This window comes from Echiichthys vipera (assembly GCF_963691815.1).
Source record: "Echiichthys vipera genome assembly, chromosome: 15".
In the NCBI taxonomy this organism is placed as follows: domain Eukaryota; kingdom Metazoa; phylum Chordata; class Actinopteri; order Perciformes; family Trachinidae; genus Echiichthys; species Echiichthys vipera.
In genome coordinates this window covers 25,963,856-25,985,960 of record NC_139840.1, presented here as the reverse complement: position 1 = coordinate 25,985,960, position 22,105 = coordinate 25,963,856, and the positions used below count along the sequence as shown (strand labels likewise).

At 38.3% G+C, this 22,105-nt stretch overlaps 1 protein-coding gene across 3 annotated transcripts in view; it reads left to right on the top strand.

Annotated features, from left to right (window-relative positions):
* The first annotated feature begins 1,647 nt into the window (after positions 1-1,647).
* The window catches only part of LOC310958277 (myosin-7-like), a 28,591-nt gene continuing 8,133 nt past the window's right edge, over positions 1,648-22,105 (top strand). Inside the window, exons 1-39 of one of the 3 annotated variants that reach the window (XM_083929136.1) lie at positions 1,648-1,925; positions 2,047-2,103; positions 2,966-3,174; positions 3,277-3,420; positions 3,553-3,709; positions 3,796-3,823; positions 3,906-4,014; positions 4,156-4,248; positions 4,333-4,396; positions 4,496-4,594; positions 4,712-4,815; positions 4,912-5,050; positions 5,156-5,274; positions 5,357-5,506; positions 5,602-5,772; positions 5,863-6,169; positions 6,288-6,364; positions 6,453-6,658; positions 6,754-6,877; positions 7,116-7,252; positions 8,069-8,324; positions 8,405-8,647; positions 8,829-9,005; positions 9,103-9,248; positions 9,333-9,423; positions 9,515-9,904; positions 10,045-10,171; positions 10,248-10,366; positions 10,448-10,644; positions 10,726-10,909; positions 10,986-11,151; positions 11,236-11,360; positions 11,456-11,764; positions 11,857-12,060; positions 12,145-12,441; positions 12,541-12,645; positions 12,741-12,836; positions 12,939-13,073; positions 13,914-14,031. In XM_083929136.1, the coding sequence (XP_083785262.1) occupies positions 2,974-3,174; positions 3,277-3,420; positions 3,553-3,709; positions 3,796-3,823; positions 3,906-4,014; positions 4,156-4,248; positions 4,333-4,396; positions 4,496-4,594; positions 4,712-4,815; positions 4,912-5,050; positions 5,156-5,274; positions 5,357-5,506; positions 5,602-5,772; positions 5,863-6,169; positions 6,288-6,364; positions 6,453-6,658; positions 6,754-6,877; positions 7,116-7,252; positions 8,069-8,324; positions 8,405-8,647; positions 8,829-9,005; positions 9,103-9,248; positions 9,333-9,423; positions 9,515-9,904; positions 10,045-10,171; positions 10,248-10,366; positions 10,448-10,644; positions 10,726-10,909; positions 10,986-11,151; positions 11,236-11,360; positions 11,456-11,764; positions 11,857-12,060; positions 12,145-12,441; positions 12,541-12,645; positions 12,741-12,836; positions 12,939-13,073; positions 13,914-13,934 (5,817 nt within the window). In that variant the 5' untranslated portion in view covers positions 1,648-1,925; positions 2,047-2,103; positions 2,966-2,973 and the 3' untranslated portion in view covers positions 13,935-14,031. Of the gene's footprint in view, positions 1,926-2,046; positions 2,104-2,965; positions 3,175-3,276; positions 3,421-3,552; positions 3,710-3,795; positions 3,824-3,905; positions 4,015-4,155; positions 4,249-4,332; positions 4,397-4,495; positions 4,595-4,711; positions 4,816-4,911; positions 5,051-5,155; positions 5,275-5,356; positions 5,507-5,601; positions 5,773-5,862; positions 6,170-6,287; positions 6,365-6,452; positions 6,659-6,753; positions 6,878-7,115; positions 7,253-8,068; positions 8,325-8,404; positions 8,648-8,828; positions 9,006-9,102; positions 9,249-9,332; positions 9,424-9,514; positions 9,905-10,044; positions 10,172-10,247; positions 10,367-10,447; positions 10,645-10,725; positions 10,910-10,985; positions 11,152-11,235; positions 11,361-11,455; positions 11,765-11,856; positions 12,061-12,144; positions 12,442-12,540; positions 12,646-12,740; positions 12,837-12,938; positions 13,074-13,913; positions 14,032-18,711; positions 18,745-18,999; positions 19,032-19,349; positions 19,559-19,640; positions 19,785-19,879; positions 20,037-20,132; positions 20,161-20,243; positions 20,353-20,512; positions 20,606-20,692; positions 20,757-21,346; positions 21,446-21,545; positions 21,650-21,742; positions 21,882-22,105 lie in introns of those variants that run through there. The other 2 variants (XM_083929138.1, XM_083929137.1) reach the window with 2 other exon arrangements.

The following is a 22,105-nucleotide window of genomic DNA, read 5'->3' as shown; positions in this document are numbered from 1 at the left end:
AGCACAAAGGAGGGAGTGATAGTCAAGTTCTTACACCGGCACAGAACCAAGTGAAGGGTGGATATCAGCTTGACACTTGTGTAGCGCTGCATGCTGACCTGGACCTCACATGCGCCTGTCCTTCCAAGGTTCTAGATATTTGCTGAGAGATCATAAGATAAGAAATAAATTGCATAGTGTTATTTTTTGTTTTCCACATGCTTACACTAACGAAACTACGTAAACCATGGCTTTATTCATTTTCCTGCTGACCCTTTAAGACTTAACCTTTTAACATCGTTGCCTTTGTGCTATTGGTGCCACAGTGGCAACTGCTTAACATGTAGAACAACGGTGTTCAGAAATACTTCAGGACTAATTAGCAGACAATGGCAACAATAGCATATCAAGGTGACACCATTTGTTCCTTCCATCAGAGATTTTAGCCGCTAACAGTTGGCATTACCTTAGAGGGTTCCGGTTACAACTCCGTGTCCAAACAGCGAGACGGGGATGAACGCTAGGAAGGGGATACAAGACCGATGATTTCAGCAGGGATTTGGACAGCTGAGAATGAGAAAGTGCACAACAACAATGAGAAAGCAAATTCTTCCATTGGAAAATTGCTCGGCACTCAATTGTTTATTTTACAGGAGTAAACAAAACTTGCATGCATGGCTTAGATTGATAAGGGAGAGAGGTGGACAGATGGACAAAACAACTAAATTATTTATTTTCTCCCCGAAGTAGTGCTCACTTCGATGTGTTTCTGTTGAAGTTCCATAAAAGTAGACTGAGAAAAGGTTGTGGCAGGTAGTCAGACAGAAATAAATGGAAACTGTATATGTTGCATGCATCCAAACAACCAACATCTAATAAATATATGCCATAATGCAATGAAAATTAAAAATGCACGAAACTAGAATAAAGGGAGGGTTATCGGTATATTTTCCGTGCCACGCACCCGTTACCTCTCATTCATCATGACATCAGAGACACTTCATCTATAGCGCTGCTGTCAAAGGTCGGCTTTCTCAATCAGAGAGAAAACATCCAGAGAAGAATTTCACAGGGTTATCTTTATCCTCAAGGCCAAAGGAAAGGGAACAATGCCATGACGACAACATGAGACAAAGGGTGAAGACCTCGCCGGGGCAGAACTGTGATGAGTGATAATCTGAAGTTCCTGACCTTAGTGCTCACTCTGCAACAGCTGCAATACTTGTCTCAGTGCCCTTAACATGACTGACCTTTGATTATGAATCTTAACATGACAAATCCAGACCTGTTCTCAAAGCACAATGTTTGCAGAACCAATCTTATTAAATCATTAACCTTCCTGTTCGTAAGTTAGAATAGAGAGAAAGAGAGAATCATAGCAGAGAATCCAGGTTTCATCACGTTACCTAAATCAAAATATAGTGTATTATATCCATCATTACCATGTTTTATGGTTTTAACTGATCATAACAATAAACCTTATTTTACGGCACAAGACAGGAGTTTAACACAAAACATTTAAATGCCCTTTAAAAGTAAGAATACTGATACATGAAATACAAAATGAAAGTATAATATATAAAATAGAGATAAAAAACTATACAAATCTAAATTTTTAAACTTATAAACCATACTCAAAAAACAGTAGCTGGCATAAAATGACCTGTCATGATTTATCTAAATAGAAAGTCACTTGATATCATGCTTGATCCACAGCTCTTCCCCTCCCCTTTCTTTGTACCGTGTATTGTCATCCCCTTGTTTGTCACAAGCAACAAATAGCAGCAGTACATCCTGCCCAATAAGGAGAACACTTTTTTTATATGCAACCTTTCTCCAAAAATTCATCCCATATTTGGTGGATAAACAACCTTTATTAAAGGAGGGAGGGCTTCAGCCAGCTACGGGGCTCATCACTTCACTCTGTTTTAGGTTGAGAGTCAAAGGTAAGTAAAACATTTACATCAGTGGTATGGTAAATGGAAATTATTTTGATGTGATGTGTTTTGTCGGTGGCAAGACATGGTTAGTAGCTGTAATGGAATAATGTTTTGCTATGTTATCTAGTTTGAATAGCAAGACTCTGTCTGATCCTGGTCTCCTTTGAGCTCCAACCAACCCTAGGTAAATGCTACTAGTCTTTAATCATAAATGCAATATCCTTACCTTCATTGTGGTCTTACAGTAAATATCTATGTACAGTTGTTGACATTTAATTTACACATGATTAAGAGCAAAAGGTCATTACATACGAAAGAGAAAGTTCTGGTAGTATAAATGTCGTGAAATTTTGCATTCCTGGGTTGAAACAAGACATCACAGCAAGACAAAGCACATAAAAACAAGTAACAGCACACTATCAAATATAGTCTCAGGTATAAGAACTTCTAAGAAAGTCATGAGAAAAAAGTGCTTCAGTGCTTCAGGCTTAAAGTGCCATGCAAGTACAATAGCAGGGGCTACAACGAAAGTATTTCTACATAGTTTTGTTCTCCACCAAGAGTGAAGGAGCTGTAATTCACTATGTAAGGGATGGAAACAGTCCTGAATAATCACGATCATCTCACACAGGGAGTAAGGGAATGATAAGTTGTGTTGAGGCTCACCTTTGAGCTTACTAGTCCCACTCAACATTTTGGTTAAGAGAATATTGGTTTTAACAAATCGTGACACAAGAGAAAAACTAGAAAATGATTAAATAAAAGCCAGATGAAAGATGGAAATGTCAATGTAGAAACATGAATTTTTTTTAGACAGAACAACCGCTGATGTGCCTTTTTACACACTGCCTTACTATTCTTCCCAAAGTTCACTTGAGAGTCTATAGCTGTGATAGCACTATTGGCACTGTCATTACTGCACATGTGGTATGCTAATGACTAATGTTTTGCATGAATTGTTTTGACAAGTCCTGTTGTACATTTTCTATTATAATTAAGAATGTATGATGTAGTTTTATGTGGCATAACATTTCTGTATGCAACAGGTTGAAAAATGGGTGATGCCGCCATGGCAGAGTTCGGGCTTGCTGCTTCTTTTCTAAGGAAGTCAGATAAGGAGCGTTTAGAAGCCCAAACTCGTCCATTTGACATGAAGAAGGAGTGCTTCGTTCCTGACCCTGAGGTTGAGTACGTCAAAGCTTCCATCAAGAGTCGAGATGGTGACAAAGTAACTGCTGAAACTGAATTTGGAAAGGTAGAAACATTTAAGGTTCTGTAGGAGTTCTGCTGACATAGAGGGTTCTAGAGAGGCATTTGGTTAGTTTAGGACTGTAACATGCTTTATTTTCTGTCCTAGACTGTGACAGTGAAGGAGTGTGATGTACACCCTCAGAACCCACCAAAGTTTGATAAAATTGAAGACATGGCGATGTTCACCTTCCTTCATGAGCCCGCTGTGCTGTTTAACCTCAAAGAGCGTTACGCAGCATGGATGATCTATGTAAGATAATGAAAAATAACATAAAACCTTGCTTTTATTGATAAAACATTGGACATTAAGCAAAATATGTATGACCAAGTTACACATTATGTTATCTTTCTATTATCTGTTACTCTTTTCTTACTACAACAGACCTATTCTGGGCTCTTCTGTGTGACTATCAACCCCTACAAGTGGCTGCCAGTCTACAACCAAGAGGTGGTTGTTGCCTATAGAGGAAAGAAGAGGGCTGAGGCTCCTCCTCATATCTTCTCCATCTCTGACAATGCCTACCAGTACATGCTGTCAGGTAAATTCTCTATTCTAGCCTTGTTTTCTTTGAGTATTCAACTTCCATTTTTTAACTGATCATTTGGAAATCTCTGTTGTTGACAGACAGAGAAAACCAGTCAATCCTTATCACGTAAGTCACAGCCAAAAAAATTTCTTCAGTAGTGAAGGGTCATAAATCTTGGACTAAAATGTTTCGTCTCTTTTACACTTAGTGGAGAATCTGGTGCTGGAAAGACTGTCAACACCAAGCGTGTCATTCAGTACTTTGCCAGCATCGCTGCTGCCCCAAGTGGGAAGAAAGATGCAGTTGCTGAAAAGAAGGTTTATACAACAAAAATATTTCTTGAATGCAAAGTATCAGTTGAAAACTTCAATTTAAAATAATTCCTAAAAGCCAAAACACATTTTGTGATTTTACTTGGCACTGAGCCATAAGTTTTGTCTCTTTTTTTGAAAAATCAGGGTACCCTGGAGGATCAAATCATTCAGGCTAACCCTGCTCTGGAGGCCTTTGGAAATGCCAAGACTATCAGGAATGACAACTCCTCTAGATTTGTGAGTGTCATCGGGGTTGCACATGGTAATTTCTGAATTGAAGTAAACCAACTGGACTAAATCGATTAACTCTCTTCCTCTTAGGGAAAATTTATCCGCATTCATTTTGATAACCGGGGAAAGTTGGCCTCTGCTGATATTGAAACGTGTAAGTAATATGGTCTTTGTAACACATTTAAATGTTTCACCTATAAAGTTACCAGTACAGTTCATCAGTTACCACAATAACAACTGATTTCCCTGACAGACCTTCTGGAAAAGTCTCGTGTGACCTTCCAGCTCAAGGCTGAGAGGGACTACCACATTTTCTATCAGATCTTGTCTCAGGCAAAGCCTGAACTTCTGGGTATATATTGGACAAACATGTTATAAATCTCAAAATCCATCAAAAGTTAGTTGTTACTGTATTTGAAATGCATAAAGTGATATAAGTCATAACACATTTTATTCATTCCCTCCTTAGAAATGTTGCTTATCACCAACAATCCCTATGACTACGCCTTCATCTCTCAAGGAGAGACAACAGTAGCGTCTATCAATGATTCTGAAGAACTGATGGCCACTGATGTGAGCTGAATCTTTAAATCTCAGTTAAAACTGAATTTTAACATCAAATTTTACTATGCCGAAAATGCATTTTTAATTTTATAATATCTTTTTCAGGATGCCTTTGATGTGCTGGGCTTCACCCAAGATGAGAAGAACGGCATTTACAAGCTGACTGGTGCCATCATGCATCATGGAAACATGAAATTCAAGACCAAGCAGCGTGAGGAGCAGGCAGAGGCTGATGGCACTGAAGGTGAGAGATGGTTTCTGAAACAAGCTACAGCCAACAGTGATAAAGGAATCACGGAAAAAGGAATGATGAAGACCTTGATGAATTAATACAGCAATTTCTCAACAGATGCTGACAAAATTTCGTATCTGATGGGCCTGAACTCTGCTGACCTCATCAAAGGTCTCTGTCACCCAAGAGTCAAAGTAGGAAATGAGTGGGTCACCAAGGGACAAACTGTCGCTCAGGTGAAAGAAGATTAATGTTTCTGTTCAATCCCAAAAATAAAGTCTAGACATTTTTACCAGGGTGTTTACTTATTTCTGCCAGGTGAACTATGCTGTTGGTGCACTGTCTAAATCAGTGTATGAGAAAATGTTCCTGTGGATGGTGATAAGAATCAACCAATCCCTGGACACCAAGCAGCCTCGTCAGTACTTCATTGGTGTACTGGACATTGCTGGATTTGAGATCTTTGATGTGAGTTTGATAAAAATACATACTGTACATCAAGTAGTCTTTGGTTGAATAAGAAATGATTAACCCTGGTTAAACTGTGGACCATTCAATTACAGTTCAACACCTTTGAGCAGCTGTGCATCAACTTCACCAATGAAAAACTGCAACAGTTTTTCAACCACCACATGTTTGTGCTGGAGCAGGAAGAGTATAAGAAAGAGGGCATTGAATGGACTTTCATAGATTTTGGTATGGACTTGCAGGCCTGTATTGACCTGATTGAAAAGGTGAGAGACAAGGATGTTACATGTTCATGAATACAAATTAATTCTAAAATAGATGGTCTGTTAAAATGACTTGATTTTTTGTTCCATCAGCCCATGGGTATCATGTCCATCCTTGAAGAGGAGTGCATGTTTCCCAAAGCCTCTGATACCACCTTTAAGGCTAAGCTCTATGACAACCATCTGGGGAAATCTGCCAACTTCCAGAAGCCAAGAATTGTCAAAGGAAGACCAGAGGCCCATTTTGCCCTGATGCATTATGCAGGAACTGTTGATTATAATATCAACAACTGGCTGGTGAAGAACAAGGATCCTTTGAATGAGACGGTTGTAGGACTCTACCAGAAGTCTAATCTCAAACTGTTATCTGTGCTCTTTGCAAATTACGCATCAGAATCAGGTATGAATAAACTGAATGTGCAGCATCAACCTCACTGAAAATTTTATATGATGTGTCACAATGAGAAATGCAAGATTGAATCATTCATTTGATCTAATGAGTTGTACACTGGTTCTAGCCGACAGTGGAAAGGGTAGCAAAGGAGGAAGCAAGAAGAAGGGTTCATCCTTCCAAACTGTGTCTGCTTTGCACAGGGTGAGTGAAATTACATAAAAATATGTGAATGGCGATGCAAACCAATGACTGAGACTTCATTTTACATTGATGATTAACATATATACAGGAGAACCTGCACAAGCTGATGACCAACTTGAGGTCTACTCACCCTCACTTTGTTCGCTGCATCATCCCCAATGAGACCAAGACTCCTGGGGCCATGGAGAACCCTCTGGTGATGCACCAGCTGCGCTGTAACGGTGTGCTGGAAGGCATCAGGATCTGCAGAAAGGGCTTCCCCAACAGGGTCCTCTATGGAGATTTCAAACAGAGGTGTTGTGTCAGATATATGAATGGGTGACACATTAAAGGAAGGACAAACTGTTCATTAAATATAACAGGAAACCTCTTTTCTCTTCATTAAAAAGATACCGCATTTTGAACCCAAATGCTATCCCTGACGGACAGTTCATCGATAACAAAAAAGCTTCAGAGAAGCTTTTGGGCTCCTTGGATATAGACCATACCCAGTACAAACTGGGGCACACCAAGGTAAGTATTGGTAATATACTTTTTGGCATATACAGTTTGAAGCATATGCTATATATATGCTGGGCATGAACTATTGTCTTCAACACACACACACACACACACACACACACACACACACACACACACACACACACAACAAGGGTGTTTTTGTGTTTTGTTCTGCAATTTCCCAGCTTGGGATCAATAAAGTATTTCTATTCTATTCTGTTTTATGCTTGCTACTGTTTACAAAAACTAGGTGTTCTTCAAAGCCGGTCTCCTTGGTCTGCTCGAGGAGATGCGAGATGACCGCTTGGCCCTAATCATCACCAGGATCCAGGCAAGGTCACGTGGTGTTCTGGCAAGAATTGAATTCCAGAAGATTGTAGAACGCAGGTGCGTGCCCTAAATTAATTAAAATATACTGAATATATATATAATTTCAATATCATAGGCATAAGGAGGAGCAGTGGAATACACAAGATAGAAGGTGACATTTAAGTTTATGGGGATCCCTTGACCTCTGATCTCAAGATATCTGAATGAAAATTGATTCCATTGGTATCGACGGGCACTGTCCAAATCCCAAACCCCATGCAGCTGTATGCGAAAAACATGGCATTTATTTGCAGGCAGTATACATTTATTATTTAAAAATGATGTATTTAAATATTCAATTCATATCCATAAAAAGTGGTGGAATTGCATAAAATGAGTATAATTGTAAAGCTGACACTTGTTCCTCAAAGTGTTGAAAGCACACTGATTTGCCATTACTCATTCATTATTGTTTAAAACAAGGGCACCATCTAGTGGGGTCATGAAGCTTCATTTGGACATCACAAGCGGTCATATTTTTCCATCAAAATATTCTGAGCCGTTTTACACTCTAAACTTTGAAAGAAATAATTAGGCACCTAACAGATAATTTTATTAAGACATATTTATGATTAGCTGCCCCACAAATTATTCTTCAGGCTCCCAGCCTTCAGGTGAAGTTAGACCGCTTCTATGTGGTATACACTGTCCTATATCCCCCCAAATATCCCCAATCTGACAAAAAAAAGAAGGATGGGTCTCTGAGGGTAAAATAACAAGTAAAATGCATGTAGAACATGCAATCACTGTACAATACTTGTGTTTTAAGGAAATATAATATAATGTTATAATGCTCTGCAACATTTCAAAACATCTTTAAATCAATGTCCGTAGGGATGCACTACTTGTGATCCAGTGGAACATCCGTGCCTTCATGGGGGTCAAGAATTGGCCCTGGATGAAGATGTACTTCAAAATTAAACCTCTGCTCAAATCAGCAGAGAATGAGAAGGAGTTGGCAAATATGAAAGAAGAATTTGCCAAACTAAAAGAGGCTTACGCAAAATCTGAGGCCCGCAGGAAGGAACTTGAAGAAAAAATGGTCACTCTTCTCCAAGAGAAGAACGACCTGCAGCTTCAAGTTCAATCTGTATGTTTACAATTTTTCAGTATTGCAAATATTTACCATGTCAGCCACTATCTAATGCTGTGCCTTTTAAATAATAACAGGAGCAAGATAATCTGTGTGATGCTGAGGAAAGATGTGAAGGGCTAATCAAGTGCAAGATTCAGATGGAGGCAAAAGCCAAAGAGCTGTCTGAGAGGCTGGAGGATGAGGAAGAGATGAATGCTGAACTGACAGCTAAGAAGAGGAAGCTGGAGGATGAGTGCTCTGAGCTGAAGAAAGACATCGACGACTTAGAGTTAACACTGGCTAAAGTGGAGAAGGAGAAGCACGCCACAGAGAACAAGGTACTATAAAACATACATCTGCTTTACAGGTAATGTCTTTCATACTGGTCTGATTGTTCTTGATCAGAAATGACACATTTTCCATCTAAATTATTACTTTGTTGTAAAGAAATTGGCTCACAGAAGACCGATGCCTTATAGGTAGGATTTTTGACTAAAATGTAAACGTTATTTGAAACAGGTAAAGAACCTGGTTGAAGAAATGGCTGCTTTGGATGAAATCATTGCCAAATTGACCAAGGAAAAGAAAGCCTTACAGGAAGCTCACCAGCAAACACTGGATGATCTGCAGAGTGAGGAAGACAAAGTCAACTCTCTGACTAAGGCCAAGGCTAAGCTGGAGCAGCAAGTGGATGATGTAAGAACATTGTAAATAAGAGTTTGTAGGTATGTTTTAAAATATATTAAATGAAAACATAGGAATATGTGAATAAATTATTTATCACCCACCACAGCTCGAGGGATCTCTTGAGCAAGAGAAGAAAGTGCGTATGGACCTCGAGAGAGCAAAGCGGAAGCTTGAGGGAGACTTAAAACTAGCTCTAGAGAGTATCATGGACCTGGAAAATGACAAGCAGCAACTTGAAGAGAGGCTGAAAAAGTAATATGAAAACTGCACTTGTAAAAACTTGAATATATTTAAAACTGTCAGCTATTACATTTTATCATTTATTTACATCCACAGGAAAGATTTTGAAATCAGCCAACTTAATGGCAAAATAGAAGATGAACAGGCGATGAGTGCCCAGCTCCAGAAAAAGTTAAAGGAGTTACAGGTAAAGTTAAATAAGCAGAGAGATAAGTGCTGGGAAATTATATTTGGCAAATGCAACAATTAATAGCTATTAAACTCTGATTTTGGTCTAGGCCCGCATTGAGGAACTGGAGGAAGAGCTGGAAGCAGAAAGAGCTGCTCGAGCTAAGGTGGAGAAGCAGAGAGCAGACCTGGCCAGAGAGCTGGAGGAGATCAGTGAGAGGCTGGAGGAGGCTGGTGGAGCAACATCTGTCCAGATTGAGATGAACAAGAAGAGGGAGGCTGAGTTCCAGAAACTCCGCAGAGACCTTGAAGAGGCCACTCTGCAGCATGAAGCCACTGCTGCCACGCTCAGGAAGAAACAAGCTGACAGTGCGGCTGATCTGGGAGAGCAGATCGACAACCTGCAGAGAGTCAAGCAAAAACTGGAGAAGGAGAAGAGTGAGCTCAGACTGGAGCTGGATGACGTGGTCTCCAATATGGAACATATTGTGAAGGCTAAAGTAAGTATTATATGTTTTCTAATCATTTGCATAATTATTTCCAACCATTGGTTGATTAAAATGTTTTTTGATGGTATAAGACATCTCTGATTGTATATAAGTAGGCAATGCGCCATTGTTAATGTTGTTGTTGTTTTCAGAATCATTTAGAGAAAATGTGCAGGTCTCTGGAGGACCAGATGAATGAATACAAAACTAAGGCAGAAGAGGGACAGCGTTCCATCAATGACTTCACTATGCAGAAAGCAAAGCTTCAAACTGAGAATGGTATGCATTTGATTTCAACAGTGTGTTTTGTTGTGGGTATCACAAAGTACTCGTTTTATTCTTTCATCAAAATTAGGTGAACTGATAAGGCGGCTTGAGGAAAAGGATTCCCTGGTGTCTCAACTAACCAGAGGAAAACAGTCCTACACTCAAATAATTGAAGACCTTAAAAGACAACTTGAGGAAGAAATCAAGGTAGCAACCAATTACCAGTGACACCTTGGTTCAGAGTGGTGGTGATACAAAAAGATACACCAAGATATGCTTTCATTTCAGGCCAAGAATGCGTTGGCCCATGCAGTGCAGTCTGCTCGTCATGACTGTGACCTGCTCAGGGAGCAGTATGAGGAGGAGCAGGAGGCCAAGGCTGAATTGCAGCGCAGCATGTCCAAGGCTAACTCTGAGGTGGCTCAGTGGAGAACTAAGTATGAAACTGATGCCATCCAGAGAACCGAGGAACTGGAGGAGGCCAAGTTAGTAAAATATTGTTTTACTTCAACAAATCAGTAAAGTTTAAAATTACCTAAACCTGAATAAATTCTATTATAATCCAGAAAGAAGCTGGCTCAGCGCCTGCAGGATGCCGAGGAGGCTGTTGAAGCAGTGAATGCTAAATGTTCATCTCTGGAGAAGACCAAACACAGGCTGCAGAATGAGATTGAAGATCTCATGGTGGATGTGGAGAGGTCTAATGCTGCTGCTGCTGCTCTGGACAAGAAGCAAAGGAACTTTGACAAGGTTGAATTTAAAATACATATGGCATTTTTTGCTCTTTTAGATGAAAATAACTGACATTTAAGCATAAATATTTCAGGTCCTGGCAGAATGGAAACAGAAGTATGAAGAGTCTCAGTGTGAGCTGGAGGGCTCCCAGAAGGAAGCCAGGTCTCTGAGCACTGAGCTCTTCAAACTGAAAAACTCCTATGAAGAATCTCTTGAACATCTGGAAACCATGAAGAGAGAGAATAAGAATCTGCAGGGTAAGGACAACACCAGCTTACGCCTCTATCGCAGAATTTGTTCGAATGACCAAACCCTTTATAATGTTTCATTTTGTTTCTCAGAGGAAATATCTGACCTCACTGAGCAAATCGGTGAGAGTGGTAAGAGTATCCATGAGCTTGAGAAGATTCGAAAACAGTTGGAACAAGAGAAGTCTGACATACAAACAGCTCTGGAGGAGGCAGAGGTATGTTCAATGTTGTAAAGGTGGACCTTATGAACATATTTTGATACGTTTTAATAGTCATATATTTCATTTTCAATATTGTGTTTTCATGATAGGCCTCACTGGAGCATGAGGAAGGAAAGATTCTCAGAATCCAGCTTGAGTTCAACCAGATTAAGGCTGATATTGAGCGCAAGCTGGCCGAGAAGGATGAAGAGATGGATCAAGCAAAGAGAAACCAACAGCGAATGGTGGATACTCTTCAGAATTCTCTTGAGGCCGAGACTCGCAGCAGGAATGAGGCTCTCCGTTTGAAGAAGAAGATGGAGGGAGACCTCAATGAGATGGAGATCCAGTTAAGCCAGGCCAACAGGCAGGCAGCTGAGGCCCAGAAACAACTGAAGGCTGTCCATGCACATCTGAAGGTATAGAGTTTATTTAAAAAATGTTTTCACTTAGTCACTTAACCTAACCTGTTTCACAATAAATGTCACATGTCAATGTCACACTTATCCAGGACGCTCAGCTCCAGCTTGATGACTCTCTTCGAGCCAATGATGATCTAAAGGAGAACAATGCCATTGTTGAGAGACGCAACAACCTGCTTCAGGCTGAAGTGGAGGAGCTCAGAGCTGCTCTGGAACAAACTGAGAGAGGACGAAAACTCGCTGAGCAAGAGCTGCTGGACGTTACTGAAAGGGTGCAGCTACTGCACTCACAGGTAAGATACAGTGAATATCAATATGTTGTACAATAAATTTGTTTTGCAGTCAATGCAAATTCTCTTCAATTTATGTTAAACTAGAACACTAGCCTGATAAATCACAAGAAGAAGCTGGAAGCTGATACATCTCAGCTTCAAACTGAAGTGGAGGAAGCAGTGCAGGAGTGCAGAAATGCTGAGGAAAAGGCCAAGAAGGCCATTACTGATGCTGCCATGATGGCAGAGGAGCTGAAGAAAGAGCAGGACACCAGCGCTCACCTGGAGCGTATGAAGAAGAACATGGAGCAAACCATCAAAGACCTGCAGCACCGTCTGGATGAAGCTGAACAGATCGCCATGAAGGGGGGCAAGAAGCAGATTCAGAAGCTTGAGGCCAGAGTGAGTTTAAGTGAGAATAAGTTGAAAAATAAATAGCAGCTCTATATAAAGTTTATAGGTGTTGGCTGACTATTTTTGTCTACATCCTACATCCTGCAGGTTAAGGAACTTGAAAATGAGGTGGAAAGTGAACAAAAAAAGGCCAATGATGCTGTAAAGGGAATAAAGAAGTATGAAAGACGTATCAAGGAGCTTACCTATCAGGTAACTATCAATCTTGACCAAAGTCTGCAACAGAAATTTAATCCCAAATCATAATAAACATACAATAATTTTATGCTGTTTTTTGCATAATTTAGACGGAGGAGGACCGGAAAAATCTAGCACGTCTTCAAGACTTGGTGGACAAGCTGCAGCTTAAGGTCAAATCCTACAAGAGGGCTTCTGAAGAGGCTGTAAGTTCAGTGAAATTCATATTCAAAACTTGCATCCTACCAGTGACACGAAGCGTTATCCGAGCAGATATAAGTTACATATGTGGTGTTATGGTTCTACAGGAGGAACAGGCAAACAGTAATCTTACCAAGTTTCGTAAGCTTCAACATGAGCTTGATGAAGCTGAAGAAAGAGCTGACATTGCTGAGTCACAGGTCAACAAGCTACGTGCCAAGAGCCGTGATGTGGGGACAAAGGTCAGTATACACATGTACATATATTTAAATAACAGTTATAAAGGGGAAATCTTCCCCATATCCCGAAAAGGCAATATTCCTACTAAGCTTTTTTACATGGCTAAAGATAATGAATATTCGTAATACAATTTTTCCGCCAGTGGCAAACACAGCCTTCCTCTTTCATTCGTTCAAAGACCCTCTTGAATAGGTTGGCATTGGGCTTTTTGTACAAAAATCTCCTGATATCCATGTCTTTTGCAATGTTTAAGAGTGGTGTGTTACTCCTTTCAACCAGAATTGTGGGCTTCTCTTTTGGGCTTGCATCTCTAGCACAGCCTTTCACACTGGTTAGTTGATTTGTGAACAATGCAGAGAGCTGACCATGAGTTGTAAACAGGTGAGAGGCCGAAAACTGACTGTAAACTGGAGCTAACTAGCGTAACTGTGGTAAAAACCTCAATCTGTATAAATTTCCAAAAAATTCTTCTAAAATCCAAATCATGCAAGCTTATCCCATTTCTTAAATTTTTAATTCAGGAGGCCTCATTCACTTAGATGTTGTTTACATGACCTGTAACAAATTCAAAATATTGTCATATTTAGAATATATGGGAATATTGGTATGAATGCAAATGTAGTCAATGAGATGATGGGTCTTCCCCCGATTTGTCAGTGGTCTTCCAATAGGGCGTTGGCTATTATTACTACATTTATAATACTCCTCTGAGGGGCCTAAATGGTGAATAATATGGGGAAACTGGTTCAATCTGTAATAAAATAAGTGTTGAAATAATATTATTTAATCATAAACAAAACATATCTCACAATCTATCTTGTGTTTTGTTGATTTTGTTTCAGAAAGGACTCGATGAAGAGTGAAGTTTTTCCCAAAATTATCTTTCTGAGGCACCTGTTGCCTGGTGTCTCCCTAAGCATGTCTTTTGTTCAGTAGAATAAATTTAAAGTGCATCTGAAACAGTTTCTTGACTTTTCATTGACAAAGGCTCTTGTGTTTCATAACTATAGGGAACTAAACTTGACTCATTTCTATAATTGATAAAATATATTTAAAAAATACTTTAATAATAATAACTTATAAATGTTGATTTTTGATAATAGTCATCGAATAAATGTATTTCAAGATGTTTTCCTTCAGCAGCATGATCTAATATTTTCCAATATTCAAAATATGGTTATGCCGCTCCTCTGGTTGGGATTGAAAATTGAAAAGACGTATGACTCCTCTGTGAATTGCTTATACCCAATCTATTTAATAATTCAAACTATATGTGTGTGTTAAATAATATGTACAAAACAGACAAAAAGTTTCGTTTGTTGCGATTTCAGTTAGCAAAACAAAAACTGAATAGGTTTCACTGCAACAATAAGATTAAACAAATAAATTATGCTAAATGAAATGGATCCTGAAAACTAAAAAAGGAGCCTACATCTATAAATGTAATTCATTCATTGATTTATTTATGTATTTATTCTCATTTATTTACAAATATGTTACGTTTGGTCCTCCAAACATGTGATTTAATGTGTGTCAGATGCTGATTTCAACAACTATTGCTTTTTAAATTAAATTGACTTAGTGAAGACAACGTCATAGCACATTAATTTAGGCTCTTTTCATTATACAAGTCTTTAAAAAATGTCTTGTGGCTTCAAACTATTTGTCTTGTAAGAGGAAATATAAACTACACCATTTTCACATACTAAATCTGTTATTATTAGCCAAGTGAATATACTGGTCTTTTCCAACCTCATTCATCAGATGCTGCAAAAGTCAATCGACATCATGATGAACAGAGTAAACGTACATATTTTATTCTAATTTGGCGAGAAGGGAGGAGGTGGTGGGCGAAGGAGTCTCGTTACAATAAGTCCTTAAATACTGATATACCTTAAACACCTATAGTGCCATTTATATATAATAGTGATAATACTACACAGCTGGAAAATAATTGAGGTTTATGGTTCAATTATACAACTTATGTTTCATGCAATATACCCATTCAAAGTAAACACAAATTTAGTATTTCCCCAAATAAATACTACCATTAAATGCTTTTCAAGGTGTCTGGATCTGAATCAGATGTGAAATAAATGAAGAAGAAGCCAATATCATAAGAACAGACTGCAGAATGTTGCTGCCTCAATCCCTCACTTAAAAAGATGACTAAAAGCAACGCTTGCTAGTACAACTAAGAAGAAATTCCACATTCTCAATATTATACTCAGGCCCACCGTTAAGACATTGCAAACGTATTTCGACAGAATTTACTTGATGAGGTAACTACTTAGCTTTTCTGGGGAGAATTGTCGACTGCACAGGAAACATTGCATTTTGAGTTTATAGTAACAAAGTGGTAGGTTTAATTATTCAGAAGAGCACCTGGGTAGCTTGTATGAGCAACATGGATGTCTATGGAATAGTTGTGGACACTTTCTTTCAACAAGGTGAAATATGAGAAGTTTGCAGAAACACAACAGAAAAAAAGGACTAATCACCTACAGTAAAAATAATTCATAACTTAAGAAAACAATAACTTCATCAAATACCCCTTTCCGACAGCTAAAACAGTACTATCAAACGGATGTAGTGTGAACTAATGATAAATGAAATGTTATTGACAATCACATCTTTTGCTTTAATGGAGGGAAATGTGTGCAATGTTTCCCTCCATTGTGATAAGATTATAAACTAAACTGTCAAACCACCAAAACAAGGGAAGTTGAAACTACTAACCTTCACATCAGTAGTGGAGGTGAGTCTTTCTCTGGTAATATGCATCTTCAAAATGTCAAAGCCAGACAAGGGAGGGCCATTTCGAACACAGAACAGAGAGACTTGGAAAAGGATGTCTGAATGACATCAGATAATCTGGACTTGGTGTTTTCAGAGATAGAGTCCCCGGAGAGCGACCTAAAGAATTCAAACAACACAATATCATCAAAATAGGATATTGTTAATAAGAGTATATTGTGGCAAAATTATCTATTTGATCAGTTTTACAAATAAGTCGATTTTCAGACGGATTAGAAAAAAGTCGATTTAAATGCTAAGCTTTAAATGTTCAACAGTACCTTTCCATTATTTCACCATGTCCTGGTAATTTCCTCGTCGGAAGATAAGCAGTACTCCGGATTTGAGTCCACACAGTGCTCCACAGTCTGAATAAGTGGGAAGAAGAAAGGGAAAGAGAACAATGAACTCCTTGTCTTCACCAGAGCTCAACACCCCTTTAGAGGTGACCTTTCACAACCACAAAATACTAACAATAGCTTTGCTTGCTCCAGTTTCAAACTTAAGTGAAGTAAGGTGCCTCACATCTTCCATTGTGTTTCCATGTCCGGGACACAAGAACTATGGACAGCTGACAATTAGACCTTTAATGGATGGCTGAGTATTCTGCTAGAGCCTGGAATAGGGACAAGTTAGGGAGATGAGAATTCTAGTTCAAAGGCAAGCAGGGACAAGACCTGTGAGATGTGATGGAGAGAAAGACAGCTGAGGTTCAGGTTGCATTACTGGCCAGCATGCTTTGCAGGAATTATTTCTTACCAGAGTTTCAATCTACCTGGGTTTAAAGTCTGTTAGAGCAAAAAAATCCTATTACATGTTTCAGAAAGCTCTTGGCTGCCATCATTCATGGTAGTTTCAGGTCGATGTGCCTCATTGTTCTTTGAAGTATGATACACTTGTTATATATTGTTAAAACCTTGTCAGTAAACACTCATTCAGCATACTAAACAATATACAGTAGTATCCAATATTACAATACATATTGTTCATATAGTACTTGGTTTCTCGTGGGCTTATCACCTGCTGCTGCAGATCAAAAGATAAACCTTTCCTGACTACGAGCGTCACAAGCTGTCCTGTGAACCACCAAGCATCCAAAGGCAGCCAGCAGGAATTTCACAAGTTATCTTTGTGCTCAAGGATAGAAGAGAATAAAACAATGCCATGTCAATAGATACAGGCCAAGGGCACTCGCAACAGGCAACTTTAGTCTACAAGCCTGGAGTAAACTTCAATTTAAAAGTGAACACACATATGTTGTGTACATATGTTTTTATTTATTGTATTGATTTATATATTTTTTTATTACTAAACTGTAAATTATAGGAATTCATCTGTATTTTTTGAACAAAGAAATTATAAAATTATAGATTTCCAGTACAAACACTGGGGTTGAACAATTTATTGAATTTATTGATTTTAAAAATCATTATTTAACTATAATCCAAAACATAAAACTCAATTTGTGATCACTTGTGCCACTAGAAGACACAGATGATTTAACTTTTGACAACTTTTAAACATATAAAACTTCTGATCTTGAATAGATCTGCTCCTCTTAATCCAGGTATTATTTGCTTAAAACCAGTATAAGACAAAAAAGCCTTATATGTATGTTATGAGAATAATTGGACACCCCAAAACTACATGAAGACTTTACAGGCAATGTCACTGACTTCATAAATACATAAAATAAAAATACTTCTTTAATGATGAATATCGCACAAATAGAAGATAACATCATCTGTAAATCCTACAATACATCTAATTTTTGTCACACTTATGCTGATGGTTGTTTAACCTTAGTATATGGCAATTACTACATCTACATTAAAAAAAGGCTATTTTCCACTAGTTAACAGTCAAAATAAAAATACTACCAGTAAATTTATAACAAAGAAAATTGTATTTTTTTAATTTCTTTTTAGCCTGATTCTTATGTCTTTATAAGAAGATACTTAGAAAAAACAGGTATCCGCAGATGAAAAGGAAAGTGTGCCAAGTGACCAGGGTTAGACAGGGTCAGGCATATATCCGTGACCAGTGGGGAGTGATAAAAAAGGGATCTCACAGCTGCGACCTTGGCCTTGTCTTGCCTGTCGACAACAGCTGCAGCTCTTTATTCTCTCTCTTGAAATGTATTTCACACCTATCACTTGACAGACTATTGTTGAACTTTAGATCTCGAGATGTTTCATGTCCCATAAAGAATGCTTGCCTGATAGCCTACTTTATTTAGTTTGAGTGACAGTAGTATATGATAAAACGTGTCTGCCATCAAGTGTATAGACATACATTACCATAAAGCACAGGGGATCAACCTTCTAATCAACAAATTACAATAATTAGTGCTGTTATGGGGAATACAGTATGGTATACCTATTATGCCATGGCCATGTATTGATATAGATGTCGGGATTGTCTATTCCTTTTACAACAATCATGTCCTTAACAGTTTCAAGCACTAGTTTATGTAAAATAATTAACAAGAATAGAAACTTAAAATAACAAAATGTCCAGCAATAACTTAATTTAAATTCAATTTATTTCATAATCAATTATTTTATGCACCGATGTCACTTACTGGGACAAAAGAGAATGACTTCATAGATTGCAGCTTATCCCTGCTCCCCCACCTCCTGCCTTCCCCTTTTTTGTCATGTCCAGTCTAGTGTATTAGACTGTTGTTCACAAGGTGAGCGCAACAAATAGCAGCCCTAGGCTCTACCAAATTTGGACAGTGACAGGCAACCTGGATACCATTTCTCTGATATGCATCACCATATTTGGTTGACTAACAACCTTTATTAATGGAGAGGTGGCCTGGTGTCAGCCACTGGAACCATCATTTCACTTGACAAAGGTTGACGGTCAAAGGTAAGAAAAAAATCCACTCAAGTGAGAAACTGCTATGTCGTTTGAGATGTTAAAATTACTCCCAGCTATATATAGTCTGTTCCGTTAGCTACATTTTGTAAGAGGTTAGTATTTATGTTTTGGTTGAGAAGATTTATTGTGTTACTGTCACTTATTTGCATTTTGTTTTACTTTTCATTTGATGTGTCTTTATTAAATAATATAATGTAAAGTAACATTTGGTTTTCTTTTGACCACTAAATATGAATATGCCAGATTCCAAATTACAGTGGAGTGAAACGCCACAGGTAAAATTTATTTTCCGATTCTGCTATTTTGGGGTTATGCATATCACAAGGCCTGACACATTTCTCTGTCCTATATAACTCGAATGTTAGTGATACATCCATATAAGCTTACTTATATCTGTATTGTATTGAAAGAGAATACAGTTTAACAGATATACAAAAAATTCTGTACAGGGATATACAAGACTTTCATTTTTCAAGTTTATTTTGTTGACTTGTTAACTGACTCATATATTCATTCATATATCCTGGTTCTTACGTGAATGATCAATGTGCAAAGAAAACCAAAGGCTGTAAAACATGTTTTATACTTTAAAGGTTGAAAAATGGGTGATGCCGTCATGGCAGAGTTCGGGCCCGCTGCTTCTTTTCTAAGGAAGTCAGATAAGGAGCGTTTAGAAGCCCAAACTCGTCCATTTGACATGAAGAAGGAGTGCTTCGTTCCTGACCCTGAGGTTGAGTACGTCAAAGCTTCCATCACGAGTAGAGATGGTGACAAAGTAACTGCTGAAAATGAATTTGGAAAGGTGTGTACAATACATCAATGGTTTGGTTCAAATGCATGATAGGCTTGACCTTTGTTTAAGACTGTGTTACCTCTTTCTGCAGACTGTCACAGTAAAGGAGTGTGATGTACACCCTCAGAACCCGCCAAAGTTTGATAAAATTGAAGACATGGCCATGTTCACTTTCCTCCATGAGCCCGCTGTGCTGTTTAACCTCAAAGAGCGTTATGCAGCATGGATGATTTACGTAAGAAAACTGCCTAATCTGTAACTTTCCTTTTTTAATAAGACATATCAGCGTCTGAAACCACTATTTTGTCTATTCCTCTCTTAATTTGACAGACCTACTCTGGGCTCTTCTGTGTGACTATCAACCCCTACAAGTGGCTGCCAGTCTACAACCAAGAGGTGGTTGTTGCCTACAGAGGAAAGAAGAGGGCTGAGGCTCCTCCTCATATCTTCTCCATCTCTGACAATGCCTACCAATATATGCTGTCAGGTAAATCATCTAGTTTAGCCTTGTTTTCTTTAAATATTAGATTATGATATTGTTCCATTTTTTAAATGATCATTTGGAAATCTCTGTTTTTGACAGACAGAGAAAACCAGTCAATCCTTATCACGTAAGTCACAGCCAAAAGATATATCTTCAGTAGTGAAGGGTCATAAATCTTGGACTAAAATGTTTTGTCTCTTTTACACTTAGTGGAGAATCGGGTGCTGGAAAGACTGTCAACACCAAGCGTGTCATTCAGTACTTTGCTAGCATCGCTGCTGCCCCAAGTGGGAAGAAAGATGCAGCTGCTGAAAGGAAGGTCTGTATTACATACTTTTCTTTCTGTATTATGATACAACCAAAATATCAATGGTAAGTCAGTTAGTTTAAGTTAGCTAATAAATCAAGTTTATTGTCTTGAAACTATTTAAAAAATTGAAGTAAACCTGAAGTTTGTAATATTTATTTATTAAAATCAGGGTACCCTGGAGGATCAAATCATTCAGGCTAACCCTGCTCTGGAGGCCTTTGGAAATGCCAAGACTATCAGGAATGACAACTCCTCTAGATTTGTGAGTGCTTGCGTGTCTGCAGAAGGGCTAGTTGATTATCATTATTTTTTCATGATAGTAATATAAATAAACAATTATTTTCCTCAGGGTAAATTCATCAGAATTCATTTTGACAACCGAGGAAAGCTGGCCTCTGCTGACATCGAGACTTGTAAGTAAAACTAAATCCATCTACACATCAATTTTGTGGCACACAGATTGGTTTTAAGGATGCATGGTGCTGAATCCAATTCCAGTATGTGAGAGGCAGAGTACACCATGGACTGGATTCCAGTCTATCAAAGGGCTAACACACAATTTGTAGGAACACACAAATTTGTAATCACTTTCAAACCTACAGGAGATTTTGAGTGTCCAGTTGCCTAATTTGCATACAGAAAATCAGATAACCCAAGAAAGTCACACAGGAGTGATACAGGGGGAACATACAGACTCCATACACAAAGGCCCTTGCAAATTTGAACCAGAAGCTTATCGCTGTAACCAATAAACAAATGTGCCACCCATGTCAAAAAAAAATGTATTACTTAAAAAGTCATAAAAATAATATTTGATCACATTAAATTGTGGCAGCTCTGGCCAGTTTATTTTAGACAATGTGTTATTGTGTACAAACCTGTTGAATTTGTAAAGTTGCATCAAAGTGTGGTAAGATGCAAGTAATTATTGGTAAAACTACACCTACAGCAACTAATTTTGTACTGGAAAACAACAACATAACATATATTATACCTCTGACAGACCTTCTGGAAAAGTCTCGGGTGACCTATCAGCTCAAGGCTGAGAGGGACTACCACATTTTCTACCAGATCTTGTCTCAGGCAAAACCTGAACTTCTGGGTAAGTGTACAATATACATGCAGTATATGGTTACTACTGTACTGTATAGTGCATTGCCTCATAAAATAAATATTTTCTGTTCTGTGAATATATTTTTTAGAAATGTTGCTTATCACGAACAACCCCTATGACTACGCCTTCATCTCCCAAGGAGAGACAACAGTAGCTTCGATCAATGATTCTGAAGAGCTGATGGCCACTGACGTGAGCTGAATCTTGGATTCACAACAGGAAACTTTTTTTTATTTTTTAATCAAACATAATTTTAAAATAACATGATGTTTTTATTCCATTCAGGATGCCTTTGATGTGCTGGGCTTCACTCAGGAAGAGAAGAACAGTATTTATAAGATGATTGGCTCCGTCATGCACTTTGGTAACATTAAATTTAAGCAGAAGCAGCGAGAAGAGCAGGCAGAAGCGGATGGCACTGAAGGTGAGATAGGTTGTCATATCTAGATGGGTGTTAATCATTGAGACTATATACTTAAATAAATGCAAATGAATGTAAGTAATATTGAAAAGGGAAGTTGGCATGCTGTGCCATCCTGAATCCTTAAACATGACAGCTAAGCCACTATACCAACTTAAGGTGAAGTTGCTTTAAACTGCCCTAAGCAAGCTGGTGATGTAAAAAATTATTGGAATAGCCATTGTAAG